Here is an 18,723-nt window from a genome sequence, read left to right on the forward strand (position 1 = left end):
GGCTAATCTCCCCTTCTGCTGCAGCGCACTGCATGTAATGTAACCGTTTGTGGTCCAACATGTTTCAAGAACCTCCCGTGGTTGTCGTGACTTCTCAAAAACACATTTTATTCCCTGTTTTATTCAGCCGCCGACTACCTGCTGACTTACTGCTCTTAACTGCTACGGCTGCTACTGATAGCCCTGCTGAGTGCATCGCTGACATGTAGCCGCTACTCTGCGCCCACAGTGAGGATGGGGGGGGGCAACAGTTTGTGTACTTTTATTGCTTTAATCCTCGTTGCTCATCATTCATTGTCGCCACTCACGCTTGATGGATTTAGTTTTTTGTTCGATTGTACCGTAAAAGTCGGGTTACAAGCAGCTCCTACCTCCGGTCAGTGTCCCGCTGTACCAAGCTAGGAGCAGCACAAGCTAGCTCCTCGCTCCTGCTGCTAGCTCCCCGCTCCTGTTGCTAGCTCCTCGCTGCTGCTGCTATTGCCCGCGTCCCCTCTGCCCAAGTCGGGTGTCGAGCCAGGGCTACCTTTGGTGGTTGTCGGGGAGCTAGCGGAAGTTAGCGGGGAACTAGCATGAGCGCCAGCTGGCTACAGCGGGGAGCAAACAGGGACACTGACCGACGGTAGTAGCGGCGTGTAACCCGACTTTTACGGTATGAAATTTTGAATGAAGTGTGTTTTGCGACACCTCACAGCCCATTATCTTCTGGGAGGGGGGGGGGGTAGCTAATTGTGGGTTGTATCTAATCACACAAAACAAGTCGTTGCAGACACACGTGCTGAGTTTCTTCGTGATGTTGTTTCACTCTGATGAAGGCCGGCCGCAACCCCCCCGACCCGACCGCTCAGCCTTTCCTCTGTAGGTCACATCTGGCAGTAAGACAGCTTATATCTGAGCTTATGGTCTGCTGCGTACATTAAATGTCCTCCGTTTCAGTCATCAGTTGCAGTCAGTGGAAGGCATCTATATAAAATACCCCCATTTCCTATCCTTGAACTTCATGATCGTCCTCCCATCTCAATCTCACGATCTCTGCCTGGAAGAGCGTCGCGAGGCGCAGCGCCTGAAAATGAAAATATATCCCTCGATCCACAATTTATTTTTTGATCTCTTCTTCACTTGAGCACCTTCCAGCATTTATATCCTAACTGGCTATCTCCGTGTGAGGCCGGATGGTGGGTTGTCAGGCACAGAGCCGCCCTCTTGCGCCGTCCTCCATTCACGCTGATGGTTATTGTCTCTTTAGAGATACAGCTGGCAGCCTGCGTATGTGTGTCATTAAGAACTGGGGGCTTTGCAGAGTTCGCCAGCTGGCCGTATCGTATCTATCTGGCCCGGCTCTCCACTTGGGTGTCGCCGGCAACGTCAACCCACTGTTTTGGAGCTTATAAAATCCACACGCGTGTCAATCCATCAGCCTTCAGCCGCAGGACTTTGTCCCCGTGGTGTTGTTAGCGGCACGGCTCCAGGTAGACCGGCACTGGATGTTGGCGCTTTCGCGGGGAAGATCCAATTAGGCTGGGAATGATTGGGAATATTAACATATCTGTCATCGCGAATAAGGGAGGTGGAAGTGTGGGTAGTAATGTGATTATGTTCATTGTGAAGGTTTGGGAAATTAAGAGTAAATGGGGAAAAGATAAAGAAGGACATAAAAGGAAATAAAAATACATTAAGATGGCATGGAAGAGGAAAAATGTAAAGATGAACAATTTAATCATTTTAGACAGCTTTAATGTGCATTCATCCTAAATAAAAACATGTGAATGGAGGCCAGTTGCTGCAGCCGGTCATTTATCATTCCAGTGCTGCCACTCAATGGTAGCGTGAAGGAGTGCACACCAGTAACTCACAATGCAGAAAGGATGTGCTCATCTCGTAAAGCAAGAGCTATAATTGGCATCTTTATTAGTGTTCTTTTTCATATATATTTTTTTCTTGTAAATAAAGTCATCAACCTGTCCAGAATGTATAGTTCCAGAATGTAAAGTTCCAACCTGCCGGACCGACCCTGCTGAAACTCAGCAGGTCGTTTTTGGGGGCAAACATCCACCGAAAGACATATCTGTTAAATGATGTGTCGTCTGTGAAATGAAACTGGTGGATTTCTCGTCACTTCCCTGAGCTTCAAGGTCCTCAGAAGACTGATTACGTGAAATGAAGCATCGCTAAATTCACTCAAGGTGCATGATTTCCAAGGGCTCTGCCGACAGTGACGGAGTGACGCGAAGTGGATTGACATTTTCAAAAGGCCAACGCGGCCATTTTGCCCATAAAGGACGTCACGCTGTCACTGAAACAAGGTGTATGTCGTGCCCTTTTGACTATTGATTATAAGATGTAGTTAAATTGGTTAAACTGTAACATCAGTCAATGCCATCTGAGCCGGGTGTGACTCTGTGCTCGCCTTGATGGACAGGAGAGGGCAGCAAAGTCAAGACAGCTGCTTGTTGAGCACCTCGACCCATGGAGGAGGATGTAATACTAGCTCCCGGGATGACTTTTAAACCAGAATACACAAGGCCCATGAGGCTGTGTACTTGTTATGTGCACTGGAAAGCTAACGTGTTGGATGAAGTAAACATTTAGTGCAAAAATTAGCTTTTTTTTGGCCAAAGCCATGTTGTTGTCGATAGTGTACGACACATTAATCACCCATTTTTAGACATTTCCGATCGGCATTTTACTTTAGGTTCTGTTTTGCATGCGAATGGCTTGTACAGCTCTAAGGGAGATGGAAATCAATCATTGGTTTTGGAGATGTCCTTCTTCCAACTGCGGTGTCGCACTTACATTTATGTACAATTGTGACCTGTGAAGCAACATGACAAGTCATGAGATCCGCACCAAATTCATTGGGTTTCATTCTCTGCAGACTCTAAATGCCTGGACAGAACTTTATGGCAATCCACCCAACATTTAAGGACCGTGTCTTCATTCAAACTAAGGCACCAACTGAAACTTATGGCTTTCTATATTTGCTTTGGATTAACGCAATATTACATAACGTAGCCTCCCATCTCCAGAAACAAACTACATGGAAAGCTGAGGTTGTCTCCTACGTGACCTCTACCTTTATCTAACCCTAACCCCTACCATGATAGCATTGGGATGACACAGTTTACATTATGATTAAACAAACTTACAATGCAATTGCTTCATCATGAAAATGATGCATTCCCACATACAATTCAATACATCAAGTATAAGTTCATCTTTCCATGCTTGCTGACGCTGAAACCTCTCAGCTTCCCTCTGCTCTCGTGACGTCTCCCCGTCCCGTCCTCCTCCTCTTGTTTCTGGCGTCTGCCGTCTACTTCCTGACGGCGGCGCTCTGTTTCTGGTTGTGTTTCTGCGCAATGCCGTAGGGCACGTGGGCGGCGACGGTGCCCATCTCGGCCGCGCCCTCCACGTGAAACATCTGATCGTCGAAGTAGATGTGAGGCCGGATCTTCTCCAGCATGGGGCCCTTGGGTGCCCCCGCCAGGAACAAGGCCTCGTCGATCTCCAAGCCCCAGGCCCTGAGTGTCTTCAGCGCCCGGATCCCAGAGCTGGCTGCGCTGCGGGCGGTGACCAGGTATGTTCGGATGGGACAGTCCAGGCGCTGGCCTTTGGCGTAAAACTTCTTCTGGAGCTTCCCCAGTGCTTCCAGGAAGCCCTTCAGGGGACCCTGTCGTGAGGAAGAAAGGGATCAAGACAAAGCGAAGCTGGAGAGATCAAGGGTTCTCTAAACACCGTCTCACGGAAGTTCGTGAAATAGTGACAAAAGGGAATCAATTGGTTTTGTGTACCGTGGAATAAATTGTGCCTTTTTTTTCAGGATGACATTACTTTACAAAACGAGGATTAAGTTTAGGCAACAAAATAACTTAGTTAAGTTTAGGATAAACATCATTGCGGGGCTTAAAATAACTGTGTGCAGCTAACCTTTTAAAAACCAAGGTATTTTTTAGGATTCTGCTCGAAATAACATACCCAAACTAAAAAGGGTGTATCTCTGCAACCACAAGGGCTATTTGAATAATTTTGGTGTTATAATAAAGGCAACCCATGTGAGCTTTTGTTTAGGTGTGTAAATATTAGTATATATGTTACTGGTTAAGAGTAAATAAAGATTGAAACACAGCAAAAATAGAAGTTTCAGGTCCGCCTCACCCTATATAGGTGCCATGGTGCTTAAAAGTTAAGGTTAAGGCAACAAAACAAACTTTAGGTTTAGGCAGCAAAACCACAACAACGCTTTGGGTCGCGTGGCGTCGACTTCAACGTTTGAAAGTCATGTGTTTGTGGATGTGTTTAATTTGTGTTTCCAACATGAAAAAGCAGCACAAAGTGGCTTTCCATTGTCAGCGTTCTTGTCCTGACCGACACAGGAAAAAAGAAAAAAGGACAATACGTGTCCATGTATAGGAAACCAATAGATTGCATTTCGTGACTAGTTGATGAGCTGCTATGACGCTGGACTGAGTCATTAGTGCATCATTAGTTACTTTGTAATGCAACATCTGTATGTGCATTTAGCACAAGCTGACTTTATCGAATTACCAGACCAACTGTCTGACTCCCGATGTGTTTTGAAACCCTTTATCACATCATGTTTCATTATTGATCCATAAAGTAATGAATGAAACAGCGAATGAAAGGGATTTCATTTGGAGAACATCTGCATAATCATTTACAGGTGATTCGGTCTGCACAGAAATGGTAATTTAAGGCGCCGAATTAGGGTTTAAATATTTTTTATTACAAATGACAACAACAAAAAAATCTGTACTGATTTCTATCCATGATCATTTAGCCTAAATTACTAATACATGTACATGGTGTCAGCACATGATCTACCATTCCTCCAAACAGACTCACGTGATCCAGTAGCGTGTCCTCGTTCTCCCTCTCGTGTTCGAAGAACTTGTCCAGCCCGTGTGCCTTGAAGATGCGCTCCGATTCGTCGGAGAAGAGGACGGCGTCGCCGTCGAAGGCCACCCTCAGCTGGGACTCTGACACCTCTGTCAGCTTCTCCGTCGTGAACATGGTGGCTGCGGCGATGCCTGAACATAAACACGGACGGAGACGGCGATGAGGATACAGGTTTAACAATAGACTCCTTAACGGAGGCTGTGGGTTTGATTTAACCTTTGCCTTACTTCACTTTAAATTAAACCGCCGCCTTGAGTCCTGCAGACAAGAACATGGAGGTTTGATAAGAATCAAGCGAACAGAGACACAACTTGTTCAGGTACAACTTACATATCACTTTATTTCACTTCACTTTAAATAAACCCCAAAGATAGTTTGGTACTTCACATGACTGTGACATATTGAAGTAAACTAAAACATTCCTTTGTAAAGTTAAACCACACATGTCACTTCACTTCACTTCATCTTTATAATAAATCACCGCTGGCCAGATCATCCTCCTTCAATTGAATCAACATATAATAATGATAACCCTATAGCGCCGCTTTAGTCGTTTGGTTAGTCACTGTACATACTTCTATCTCACTTTGCAATTTTGCACTTTTTTTATTATTTTATTTTCTTAAATTAAATATGTAACTTTGCTTGCTGCTGCCACAAACAAGTCTCCCCCTGTGGATGAATAAAGTATACACCTACCTACCTACCTACCTACCTACCTACCTACCTACCTACCTACCTACCTACCCACCTACCTACCTACCCACCTACTTACCCACCTACCCACCTACCTACCTACCTACCTACCTACCTACCTACCTACCTACCTACCTACCCACCTACCTACCTACCCACCTACTTACCCACCTACCCACCCACCTACCTACCTACCTACCTACCTACCCACCTACTTACCCACCTACCCACCCACCTACCTACCTACCCACCCACCTACCTACCTACCTACTTACCTACCTACCTACCTACCTACCTACTTACCTACCTACCTACTTACCTACCTACCCACCCACCTACCTACCTACCTACTTACCTACCTACCTACTTACCTACCTACCCACCTACCTACCTACCTACCTACCTATCTACCTACCTACTTACCTACTTACCTACCTACCTACCCACCCACCTACCTACCTACCTACCCACCCACCTACCTACCCACCTACCCACCTACCTACCTACTTACCTACCTACCCACCCACCTACCTACCTACCTACCTACCTACCCACCCACCTACCTACCTACCTACCTACCCACCTACCTACCCACCTACCCACCTACCTACCTACCTACTTACCTCCAGCTTTTTATAAAGTGAGTAAGAAAATGTCAATATTAACACCGGCGTTGATGCGTTGCATCACAACACTTAGCTTCAGCTTCAGTGAGCAGTTGCTCTATAACCGCCAGGTGCTTTGACCGTCACGTGCTGGCTGGATCAGCATTAAGTGAACCGAAACATTTACGTGTGAAGAAACAGTAAAAGGAAGCGTTTCACGACACTTCACCACTTCATTTGCTGCTGGAACAAAATCAGGAACAGCTGCAGCGCTTCCACGGCCTTCAGCTCACAGAAAGTCTTTGCAAATGTCTTCACGGCTAATGAAGACCTTTCAAGGAGAATGTCAGGGACGCTTGCTTTGCGTGTGTGTGTGTGTGTGTGTGTGTGTGTGTGTGTGTGTGTGTGTCACAGAGTCACTTGCATTAGTGACATGAAGCGTGTTAGTCACATGAAGAATGTCACCTGCAGAGGTATGCGGTCCCGCTGGGTTCAATCAGCGCTGCAGCTAATTTCCCTCTTCAGCCTCCACACACAGAGAGTGTGACTCACTCGATACATTTTGTTATTTTCTGGTTCTCATTAGGATAAAAAAAGAGGTTTTTGTATCAACAAGGCTCAAACAAATCTTTTTTTTTCCAATTAGTTAGAAACGGGTTTCATTCTGGAATTGCTTTCCTTTCCTTTTGAACCCTATTTGTGTCCACTCTATTTCCGTAATTGCTATTTTTCCCTTTTGATAGCAGTTACAAAGCGGCCCACAAAGTGCTGCACTGAATAAATACAAACCTTCAAGTCCGCGACTTTCACATCAATGTATTCTGTCTCGTTGGTGGAGCGTGTTACTGTAACATCTTGTGCTCCTCTGGCACAGAGCAGCCAGTGTTTAAAAAAGAAATCGATGCACATTTAGAGCCACAGTTGTAGCTAATGGGATGTCATGACGCGCAGGAATCCATCACGGGAACACAAAGAGAGAGGGGGGGGGTCATCACTGTGCTGGTTCATGTGTGACTGCAGCATCGTGGTAGATGTCAGTCACTGCTACTCGTTATGCAAACAGGACGTAGGAAATAAGTAGGAGGAGACGACTGCAGCTCTCCAATTGTGTGTATGAATGTAATCTAATTAGAATTCTTGTCATTTAAATTGAATGAATAAATGAATGAAGGAATATATACTTTATTAATCCCCAAGGGGAAATTTTGTTGTCGTCATCAGTAGCGCCTTACCACTTGAAATACAAACACACAAGATAAAAGATAAAATATATAAAGAAGCAGCAGGGATGAGAGATATATACAAATTAAAATAAAGTAATATATATATATATATATATATATATATATATATGTATATATATATATACATATATATATATATATGTATATATATATATATTTAAATGTACACAATAGAATAGAATGCAACTAACTGGAATGAAATATATTCATATTTACAGCTGAAGTGTAAATATAAATATATTTCATGAACTTTCATGAACTTTAAAGGCAGTACCGCTACTTAAGGATGTAGCCCTTTAAGCCTTAACCCTAACCCTAATCCTATTTATTGTTTGAGTTGTGTTTAGAGGTTGTACATCGGGATTATATATTATTGTAGCCCTGATTTTTATGTTTAATTTGATACCTAACATGTTTGTTTTTTTTGGGTGGGAGGGATTTATACCATGATGTTTTCTTGATTTTCCTGATATAAAAGGGTCCCCTGATTGGGAGACCCTAGGGCTTAACAGGTTAAAGAAATTTTATAAAATTCTTGAAATACTACTACGGAAGATCAATAACTATTTTTTCTATATAGATCATATTTCCTGATTGTGGTAGAACAAAAAAGAAGCAAATAAATACGTTTCGACTAAAAACTGGGATATTGTGGCTCTAAACCTCTCACTGGGGCAACGTGTTAAAAATGTTAACGCCCCCGAATTGTACTCAAAGGTGATGCAAAGCCATGTGTGTGTGTGTGTGTGTGTGTGTGTGTGTGTGTGTGTGTGTGTGTGTGTGTGTGTGTGCTCACCTTCAGCCAGCGCCTCCCTGACCTTGTCGGCGTCGGCAGACAGGTAGAGGTTGGTCTGCCAGGCCTTCAGGTAGCCGATGGGACTGCTTCCTCCCGTCATACAAAACCTCTCAATGAACAAGTCTGGAGACGAGAGCGACACACAACAAGGTTTTAAGTGTCACACCAACATCCAGCAGAATAATGACCCATGCATGTATTTGTTTCGTTATAAACCGTCAGAAACTTCCTTATTTCTGGCGTGAGCCGTCGCTTCTAATTGGTCACAGTGCCAGGCGTCCCATCGGGTGGGCCGGGGGGATAAAGAGGATAAACTTACAAGCACTTAGAAGGGTGAGAGGGTCCAAAGAGGGGGGATGACGAGAAGGGGGAAGAGTGTCTGGCGGAGGCCGTCTCCTAAATCGCTGCTGAGGACTGATCCAAGGCAGCAGCGGAGAGGCGGTATGTGGAGAACCCACATTATGTAATCGGATGCGTGGTTACGGAGCCGCTCAGGTCAAATGAGCCGCTGCCGATGCCAGAGGGCCAACGGGAGGGGAGCGACGAGGCCGATGCCGGGATGGCGAGGTGACAGAATGAGTTTGAGAAGAGCTGAAGGGTGCAGAGAACGAGAAGGACACCCAAGATAGATGGAGACGCAGTCAAAGAGAAGGTTATCGTGAGGGCCGGGGATTGATGTGTCGATTATTTAAAAAAGAGAGACGGCGAGGTTCAGGGTTTTTATTTAAAGCGGCACCTCACATTTAAAGGGGCACTCCAGCAATTTAGTTTTGCACGTCCATAACGATGAGAGACTTGTTAGAGACATATTTAATGCAGTAATGGTCCAAATTGATGCAGCAGAAGGGAACGAGGAGTCAACGTTAGAGATGTTTGTTAAGGACTTTTGAATTAGTTACATGACTAGCGTGGTTATTTCAACCCAAACGACGCTCTCTTCCTCAGTAGTTCTGTTGCCTGAACCCAACTGAGTTTCCTGTGAAGAAAAAAAAAGCACCGAACCTTTACCGTCCTCTGTTAGGGAGCGCCCAACCTTCAGCACTTTTTTGTCCACCCAAACTTGTGCACATTGATAGTTTAACCCGGGTTAGCAGTATTATACTGTCATGGATATGTGATGTATTAATGTTATATGAATGAATTAAATGTGCAAATTAATTAATGTCCTTCTGTGCAATATGTCTGTGTGCAATATGATCAATGTGAAATGCCTTCCTTACACTGTGATATTTTCTATTGTTTCTTTTATATATATATGCGATTCCTTTTTTATCCATTGTTAACTTTTTATTATTGAACTGTTGTGTATTGTCAGCTATAGACTATACTTGATTGTAGTTTATTACTACTGCACTTTGGCATGACCTTTTCCTCTAGGACACTCAGCCCAAATTACATTTTGAAGTCGGGCATGAAACTGGAGGGAATTTGTCTCTGTGACATATTTCATTTAAATTGAAAGTATTCATCTTGTCGTAGTCCCGGGGATCTGTCCTCTCCTCTCGTCTTTTTACTTCCTGTCTCTGCCCTGATTGGTTCCACCTGTGTGTCCTCCACCTGCTCCCCTTGAGTATTCAGTCTGTGAGTTCCCTCTGCAGTGTTTGTTCCTCGTGTCACTTTCCTTGGCATTGCTGCAGCCTCGGTGTTTGTTTGTGTTTGAACTCAAACTAAAACACATCTGAGACATTCCCATGCAAAAATGTATCTGGTTTGCCTTTCTTTTCTTTTCTGGGTTTTCATGATGAAGCTCTATTCGCAAAAATAGTGCAGTTTCAAAAGGACTAAGACTTGTGGATGCAAAGACAGACGGATACAATATGACTCATAAACGGGCGTAAAGCAGATGGAGATGGAGACTTAAAAAAGAAGAAGAAAGAAATGGAGTTCAAAGGACCGACTGTCCTCTACAGATTTCTTAAATGGTTTATTTAGCTTTGTAGCCCGGCCATGGTGAGTTCGGTCCCCACATCTCGCTGCACCGCATCATTTCAACACCCCCACCCCCCCTCGCCTCAGACCGGTGGGGGAGCGTGGGAGTCCCTCAATGGAAAAAAATCCTCGCCATTGATGTCTTTGTATCTCTTTTTCTTTCCCTGGCACAACTGTTTTCATATCATCTATCTTTGTATGATTTATTTGCTTGTTCGGAAAGATCTAAAACATGGAAATAGGAAAGCAGGAAACCGGCGGGACAGCAGAGACGCTGCTGTCACATCAAAGAACGAGCTCCATCGTGCGGTTTCACACTTTACGATCAGAGCAGTGAGGCGTTGTGCATATAGGAGCCGTATATGAGGCGATGGAGTAACTCCAATGTTTTATTTCCACAGGGAGCGAGTGTGTCTAGAGCACATTACCTGTCGGTCACCTTAGGGTTCTCCGATGTTCTATACATGCAAAGCAGATGAATGAAATAACTTAGGAAGTCTGAACGTGTGTGTGTGAAGTTGTGAAGTGCTTTTTCACATCAAAAGCATCCCAGCCAGATTGGACCCTCAGCAGTTTGCATACAGAGCCAACAGATCAGAGCGGAAGATTTCCGTTTCCACTGCTCGGCACAAAATAACAGCATCAGAATGTTGTTTGTTGATTTCAGCTCAGCGTCGGATACGATCTCACCCGTGAAACTGATTTTCAGACATATCGCTCTCACTCTGGAACGGGATATTTATCTATCCTCACAAACAGATCCCAGGGAAGTTTGGATTGGCAGCCAAAAGCTCCTCCGCTCTAGTGTTGAACACCGGAGCGCCCCAGGGCAGTGTGCTCAGCCCACTCCTGTTCAAGCTGTACGCCCACGACGGTTAAAAAAGAGCTGAAGACACACACCTCTGTCCACAACAATGGAGCTGAGGTGAAGCAGGTGAAAAGTGTTTTAGTTTCCTGGGACTCTGCATCACAGACAAGCCGCCAGGATCGTCACACATCTCCACCCTGTGCGAGAAAGCTAAAAAAATGGGCTGTATTTCTGACAAAAAATTAAAAAATTCAGAATCCCGTACCAAGTTTCTTGTCAACTAACACATTATCATTGTTTGTGCCACGGCTCGGGACCAGAGGGCTCTGCAGCAGGTGATTAAAACCACCCAGAACATCTTGGGTACCCGTACACCGAGCATCAGAGGGAAGAGCTGCCTGCGTGGAGGCCAAAGTTGACCGTGATGGCCCCCTCGGGTGTCATCACCAGCCTCCGCTCTCGCTGCAGGTGATAGCGAGGCCGACCTGGAACACCAGCGCTCTGTGAGACTGCGTGCAGCTGGCAGCTCGCTTCTTTCCAGCTGACTCGGCATTCTGCTGCTGCAGCTTCGCTTCTCTCTTTAGTTTTGTGGCATTCATTTATTTTTGCACCCACAGCCACACGTTCTCCACTCACGAATCAGACACTTAGCGTTTTAATTTGGTTTAATTTGTGTAAATGAAGCTTCTTTTTGTTTTTTCCTGGCCTGCAGACACTTCGTTCACAGCCATGTTCTAACTATATAGTCCCCGGTCACCCGAATGCAAGGAGAGAAACTTTATACCTCATCCCGTAACTGTTAAAAATAGCAAGCAGGTGACGAGAGATACATTAGTATTTGAATATTTGTCCGAGGTGCCCAGATTCAGTTTCAAATGTGAGAAGCTTAAGGAGCAAGTGCATGTTCCCGTCACCCGCCGAGACATTTTTCGAGTTGACACAGCACTAATGACGTTAAACCAACTTGCATCCCCGGGACATCCGAGAGGCCGTGTTTTCCTGTAGCGCTGTAGCAAAGGTCAGAGGTCAGATTCGTAAAGGCCCCTCACGCAGAGAGCCACCAGAGAGATCTAACGCGGCAGCATCTGGGAGGCAGCGGTCGCCTTCGGCGGCTCCGCTCAGACCTGTTTTTCTTTTCGGGCCTCTCGGATTATTCTCACGTCCCGGAGGACGCAGAAACTCATGCGGACGTGAAAACATTTGAAGGAGCCGGACGGGAAGTGGTCTGTGAGGAAGATGTCATCGCGTGGGTCTGAGAGGTTTTTCCTGGGAAGGATCCCGGCAGTCAGCTGTTCATACACTTTGTTGCTTGTTTCAGTTGAGCTTGTATCAGCTGCAGTCTCATTACGTCTTCACATCTAAAGGTTCTTACCTTTCAAAATAAAAGCACTATACACTTATAAACTGCGTAACTGTTTACCAGAGGGAACTAAAGTACACTCAATAAAGTAAAATGGCTTTTCAATAGCTTCGGATATAGAACCGCTTACCTCAGACACACTGTCAGATCCTGTACCTGTGCAAACCTTTTCCAACTTTTATTGAAACAATGCTGCAATTGTCGTATTTTTATGAAGCTTCTTGTGTAGTGTAAAGGCCTTTATGGTCGTGATTTCTTCAATTGTTTTTCTCTCTCACAAATGGTTCCATTTACATCCAATATGCATGTGCAGTGAGAAAATGATCTTGTCAAACTGAATTGTAAGATCTTGACATCTGATCAACGGGCTGTTAGCCCACAACAGGAAGCTACTAAAAGCCATTGTTCTGCCTGCCACGCTGCATCGTTGGATAGTGAGTGAGGGCGACATCTTCATGATTAGACTTACTGTGATGGTTGATGGTGTTGATGAGCCGGATCCCCACGTGGGCGTGGTTATACGTCACCAAAACAATGTCAAACAGGTCCTCGCTTTGTGGGTACAGCTCCCGCAGACGAGCGTTCACCGTCTCCAGCGCCTGTCGGGACGCAGACAGCTAACAAGTTAGCGGAGAAAACTCGGGGTCTGCAGATCAAACTCTGCGCCGTGACTCTACGCGTCTGTGTGACTTTGACCTTGACGAAGGGGAAGGCGGGTCCGGGGGCGAAGGGTTCGTTCTCGTGTTCGATCTGGTACCGCAGATACTCCTCCACGCCTCTCTGCTCGAACACCTTCTGCTCCAGCTCGGTCCGAAACAAGACGCGGGTGGAAACCGCGACGGTCACCGCGTTCTCCGGCTTCGGCTAAAAGAAGAAGAATTAGGACAAAATACACAATGGCGTGATGAAGAAGAACAGGGGTCATTAAGACGATGACTGGAAAACACAGCGGGAGGAGAGGTGGAAGGATGTCCGAGGCATGTAAACTAAACTAAATCTCCTTTTTAGTATGTGCATAAATACACAACCGTTCACTCGGTTTATAGACTCATTTTGAGCCCTATCATGATGTTCTTCTACTCAATCTAATTGTGCTTTTGTTGCAAAACTGACGCGCTGAGGCTACCAAGTGCGTTAGAAAGTGGCGGGTGTGCTCTCTTACATCTCATGATCATTACCAGGCGGCACAGTGGCCGCATGTTGCCTCCTGCGTGGGTGTTAACACTCAGGGTGCCAGTGTTCAACAAAAGGGGAGGGCAGCATTCCTCTGGGGGGGCGACGGCTTCAATGGCCCACGGTGGGCAGCCGAGCCGGGTGGTTGGGGAGAGCGCTGAAGGGACTTAAAGGACGGAGACGTGAACGTCTGTGTGTGCAGATGTCCACCTAAATGTGTGGTTGAAATGCGCAGTACAGTGTTTCACGTGTGAGGTCAAGTATCTTTTGTTCGGTTCTAAATCAGCCTGTAATAATCAAATGAAGAGATGTATTTAATAACATACACCGTTGACTGTTCTATTGCTATGAACAGTGTTGGGGTAGTTACTCAGAAAAAGTAACTAGTTACACGTTACTAGTTACTTCTGAATATTGTAACTAGATTACTTTACTAGTTACTGCATTTGAAAAGTAACTTCACTACTAGTTACTTTACTTTACATTTTTTAAGCAAATGTCCAAATTAACTGCAAAGATACATTTTCAATAATAATTTAGTATTATTAATTAATATAATTTCCAATAATAATAATCGCGCGAGTCACACGACACCCCCTGCATGAACAATCTACCGTAAACGTTGGGTTACGAGCCGCTACTACCTTCGGTCAGAGTCCCCGTTAGCTCCCCGCTGTAGCCGGCTGGGGCTCCTGCTAGCGCTCCGTCACTTCCCCGCTAACTTCGGCTAGCTCTCTGTTAACTTCCGCTAGCTCTCCGTTAACTTCCGCTAGCTCTCCGTTAACTTCCGCTAGCTCTCCGAAAACCACCGAAGGTAGCGAGACCAGGCTCGACACCCGACTTGGGCAGACGGGTCGCGGGCAGTAGCAGCAGCAGCGCTAGCTAGCAGCTTGTTGCTACTGTTTATGCAGGAAGTGTCGTGTGACTCGCGCGCCACTAAAAGAGAACTTTTCTGGTAAAAATGTCTTGGGTAACGCAGGAAAGCGCGTTACTGAGGTCTAGTAAAGTAGTGTAGTTACCAATATTTTGAGTGTAATGCGTTACTTTACTTCATTACCTATAATAGTAATATTGTTACTGTAATCCGTTACTTTGTAACTCGTTACCCCAACACTGAATATGAAGTGCAGTTTTATTAGTAGACACATGTATACTTTACTGGATGAATACAATGTGTGCAATGCAAAAGGGCACAAGCGTATAACAGCAATTACTAATGCATGATTTTGAGTCAATATATGTCTGAATCTAGTCGTAGTTGGTGTTGGACGACGGGTCCCCCAGAGGGCCACTGGTTATTTCCCACACTGTCTGTAACCGTCGAATGAGACCAGTGCATGCGTTACACAAACGTTCAGAGAGTTATTTTTCTTCGTATTCAGCCTAGAAAATATAATATGCAAACAAATCAAAGAGTTGTATCTGTGTGTGTGTGTGTGTGTGTGTGTGTGTGTGTGTGTGTGTGTGTGTGTGTGTGTGTGTGTGTGTGTGTGTGTGTGTGTGTGTGTGTAATAAAGAGCACCGCTCTCTGGTTCATTGGCTCAGTCCAGCCTGCAGCCAGCCAGTGCAACGTGATTGAATATGCTTCAACATGACAGCACACAATGACGACGCATCGGGTCAGGTGGTGGGTTAGTGCAGTGGGTGTGTCCGTGATCATGCAGGCACATTGACAGCCATCGCAGAGGAGGTTAGGAGAAGGAGAGGAAGCCACTCGGCAGCCGTGGACACGACCTTTTGACCTCACGGCGATGGGAGATACTTACAAAAAACACGCCTCCCTCCACCTTCCGGGTTCGTCTCCCTGTCACCTTAGCAGAATGACAGTTTGTTTTTATTCATTCAGAGAACACTCATTTAAGCTTCATTGACAATCCATCCAACCCCCAAACCCACCCAAATATGCAGTGTCTGAATTTACCTGACAGAACACACAATGTGCCGTATAGTTTGTGTAGTAAAAGCATGTAGCAGTGTTTCCATATTGGCGTTTAACTAACAAGTGAGTAAGTTGAAAAATATCGACAAATAATCCCAAAATGTGCAAGAAGAGAGAGATTGATGCAGAGGGAAGGCAAATTGAAGAAGATGGGAAAGCGAATACATGTTTGTGCTTTATTGGAGAAAAAACGGTAAGTCTGTGTTATGAGGCAGTGTCGGTGAGGAAGGATTATACGATTCACGTCGGCTTTTGCGACACCAAACACGGAGCCAAGTACGCTAAATTTAGCCTCCAAGAAAAACGTACATTTTCCAAGAATTAAAAGGCAGACTGCAATCGCACACTTAACCCTAAATTGCTCCCCGGGCGCTTCACTAGGGGCAGCCCACTGCTCCTTAAAATACTAAGGATGGGCCAAATGCAGAGCATACATTTCATGTATGTATGTAAAAGTATGTACTATGAAAAATAAAGTTTCTTCTTCTAGTTTACACAGTGTTACAGTTACAACCCCCTTTGAGGGCAACCATAATGCTGATGTGGCCATCAGTTTGACACCCTTTACACCCCACCAGTGCTTTTCAAACTTTTTTGAACCGCAGCACATTTTCTACAATAAAAAAATCCTGCAGCACAGCAACAACCAAAATGTCACATTGTAGCATAATACAGCATAATACAGCATATATGGTAGGTCATTATTATACCAGCCACTATATTGCAGCCTCAGATGCTCAACAATGGCAAATTATTTGCGGCAACTAAATATTATTTTCTTGGACCGATTAAGTGAAATTGGACATTTTTCCACGGCACACCTGGCGATCTCTCACGGCACAGTGGTTGAAAATCACTGCTCTACACTATATGATTGAAGGGATTGCCTCTTTACAGCTCTCAACATGGCGACGGCCGGGCCTGGCGGATAGAAGCCAACGGTGCTAACAGCGCAGGGCAAAAGCATTGCTGATTAGCTAGCCGGCTAACACGCATGAGCACAAAGCGCAGAGAAACTTAGCAAGCAGCACAGAGGGAGTGTGACTTCCCTCACATTCCTCCACTATATTCAAAATAGTTGTTTTGTGCAATATGATGGCTCTGACTTTTTAATTTAGCACCTCTGGGTGTCCTGAGTACTGCTCAGACACAGCCCTGCAGAGACCTTTTCTGCAGTTAGAGGATTGCCTATTCACGGCTCTCAACATGGCGATGGCCGACCCTGGCGGATAGAAGCTAACGGTGCTAACAGCGCAGGGCAAAAGCATTGCTGATTAGCTAGCCGGCTAACACGCATGAGCAGCCGGATGTAAACAAAGCGCAGAGAAACTTAGCTAACAGCAGAGAGGGAGTGTGACATTACTCCACTATATTCAAAATAGTTGTTTGGTGCAATATGAAGGCTCTGACTTTTTAATTTAGCACCTTCAGGTGTTCTGAGTACTGCTCAGACACAGCCCTGCAGAGACCTTTTCTGCAGCTTATCCATTAGAGTCAGCTCGCGCTATGAATAACGTGTCACACCGTCCGGGTGACGGAGGCCAGTTCTGTGATTTGATACCGGCAGTGTTCACAGCCCTCTCAGTGAGCCTCTCAGCCACATGGGAACGCATCGCTCACAACACAGTTACCATAATCATATGCTGCTGATTGACCTGTGCGATGGCAAAGGCAAGGGAATATAATGAAGACTCCATCCATGTGTGTCCATGTTACGTTGCACCTGAAGCACCACATAAGGACGTTGTGGTGGAGCCTGCCCCGTCTTCTCTTCCCCACCCTGTGTGTATTAATCCTGTCAGAGCTCTGCCAGATCAGCAGGACTGACTCACAGATCCATGAGTCATCCGGTTGAGCATTGTGCGTCTGAGGCCGTGAGACATCCCTGACGTCCATCTGAGATTTAAAAGAGGAACGGGATTTCCAGACAACAGATATATGAGATGGGGGAAGCAGTGGGGGGAATGAAGAGGTTAAAGTGTGAGCAGAGGGAGACGGGAGGGGGAGGGGGGTATTTATAGATAAGTAAAAGGCCAGTGATGATGCAGTCTATTCAGGCTATGGCAGATATGTTATATGGTAACACAGGAGGGTGACTGTGACTCGGCCAGGAACAGCAATGCTAATTGGTGTGTTTTAAAGAAGAAGATCCACCTGCATAGATTTTGTTTTCAATCCAATTTCTTAATTAGTGTCGACATGTTTTCCTTCTCATATTTCTGAAGGACGGCCTTTAAAATGTTTATACTCGTGATAGCATGAAGGGAGACTGAACTGTTGTTTTATTACTAAAAACAAAGACAAAGTAAAGCTGAATAACAACGGGGTTAAAGATCCCCCACGTGACAATCAGAGCATTAATATGTAGCAGCAGATATTGTGTATGTAAAGATATAGTAATGTCCACCAGAATGAAGTCGCTCCCTCTCTTTGTGTTGTAACACGAGCTTCTCTGTGCTTTGTTGTCATGCATAGAAGTCAAACTTTTTTTTTGACACCATAGAAATGAATTAGGCCCCGCCTCCAACGCTGTCTCCGGTTCTCTTCATAAATCCATGACATGAACATCGTACATTTTTGTGCTAAAAATTAAAAAAAATATCTTTCCTTTCCACTCATTCAATATTGACCTGCAGAGTAATTTCACCTTCTTGAGCCTCACCTTTAAATGAATAGGATAGATGATAATTTAAATAGATTTAATTAAATGTAAGTAGTACATAAGAAGTAATAGTTGTTGGGTAAAAACTCATTTTACTAAATCAATGGAACATCATCCATAAACATGAACGAATTATTGTTGAAATAAAACATTTTGAGTTATGATTAAATGTGTATTTCATACAACAGAAATACTAAGCTATTTAATTAGTGTCCATCAGGCTACAAGGAAACATAGTTATGTGCATATGGAGAGAGAAATTAGGGCGATTTCATGTAAACAAACCAAAATAAATTACTTTTTGGGACAAATACAGCATCTATGAACAGTTAACTGAACAAAAGCTTGGAAAGTGTCATTTGTATTTGTCTGTGTCTTTAAAAAGACAATGCATCATCCTAAAAGAACCTCAGGCTCAATGCGGTGATGCTAATTGGACTTTATAGCAACAAGCACATCATCCTGCTCAGTTATGACACATATTCATTGAATGAAATGTGCTCTGGATAGATTATCACATGCAGCTGCTGTCTGCACCGTCCATTAGGGAATCTCTTCATTACAGTCATGTAGAGCGGTAGCATTTTGATGGATATA

The 18,723-nt window shown here is 44.8% G+C and overlaps 1 protein-coding gene across 1 annotated transcript in view; it reads right to left on the reverse strand.

Annotated features, from left to right (window-relative positions):
• Positions 1 to 1,682: 1,682 nt before the first annotated feature.
• The window catches only part of nt5c1aa (5'-nucleotidase, cytosolic IAa), an 18,494-nt gene continuing 1,453 nt past the window's right edge, over positions 1,683 to 18,723 (reverse strand). The window contains exons 2-7 of the mRNA XM_079231878.1: positions 15,292 to 15,336; positions 13,049 to 13,216; positions 12,822 to 12,951; positions 8,256 to 8,378; positions 4,861 to 5,045; positions 1,683 to 3,667 (exon numbers count right to left, since the gene is read on the reverse strand). Of these exons, the coding sequence (XP_079088004.1) occupies positions 3,311 to 3,667; positions 4,861 to 5,045; positions 8,256 to 8,378; positions 12,822 to 12,951; positions 13,049 to 13,216; positions 15,292 to 15,336 (1,008 nt within the window). The 3' untranslated portion in view covers positions 1,683 to 3,310. The remainder of the gene's footprint in view (positions 3,668 to 4,860; positions 5,046 to 8,255; positions 8,379 to 12,821; positions 12,952 to 13,048; positions 13,217 to 15,291; positions 15,337 to 18,723) is intronic.

This window comes from Taurulus bubalis, assembly GCF_910589615.1.
Source record: "Taurulus bubalis genome assembly, chromosome: 16".
Lineage (NCBI taxonomy): Eukaryota > Metazoa > Chordata > Actinopteri > Perciformes > Cottidae > Taurulus > Taurulus bubalis.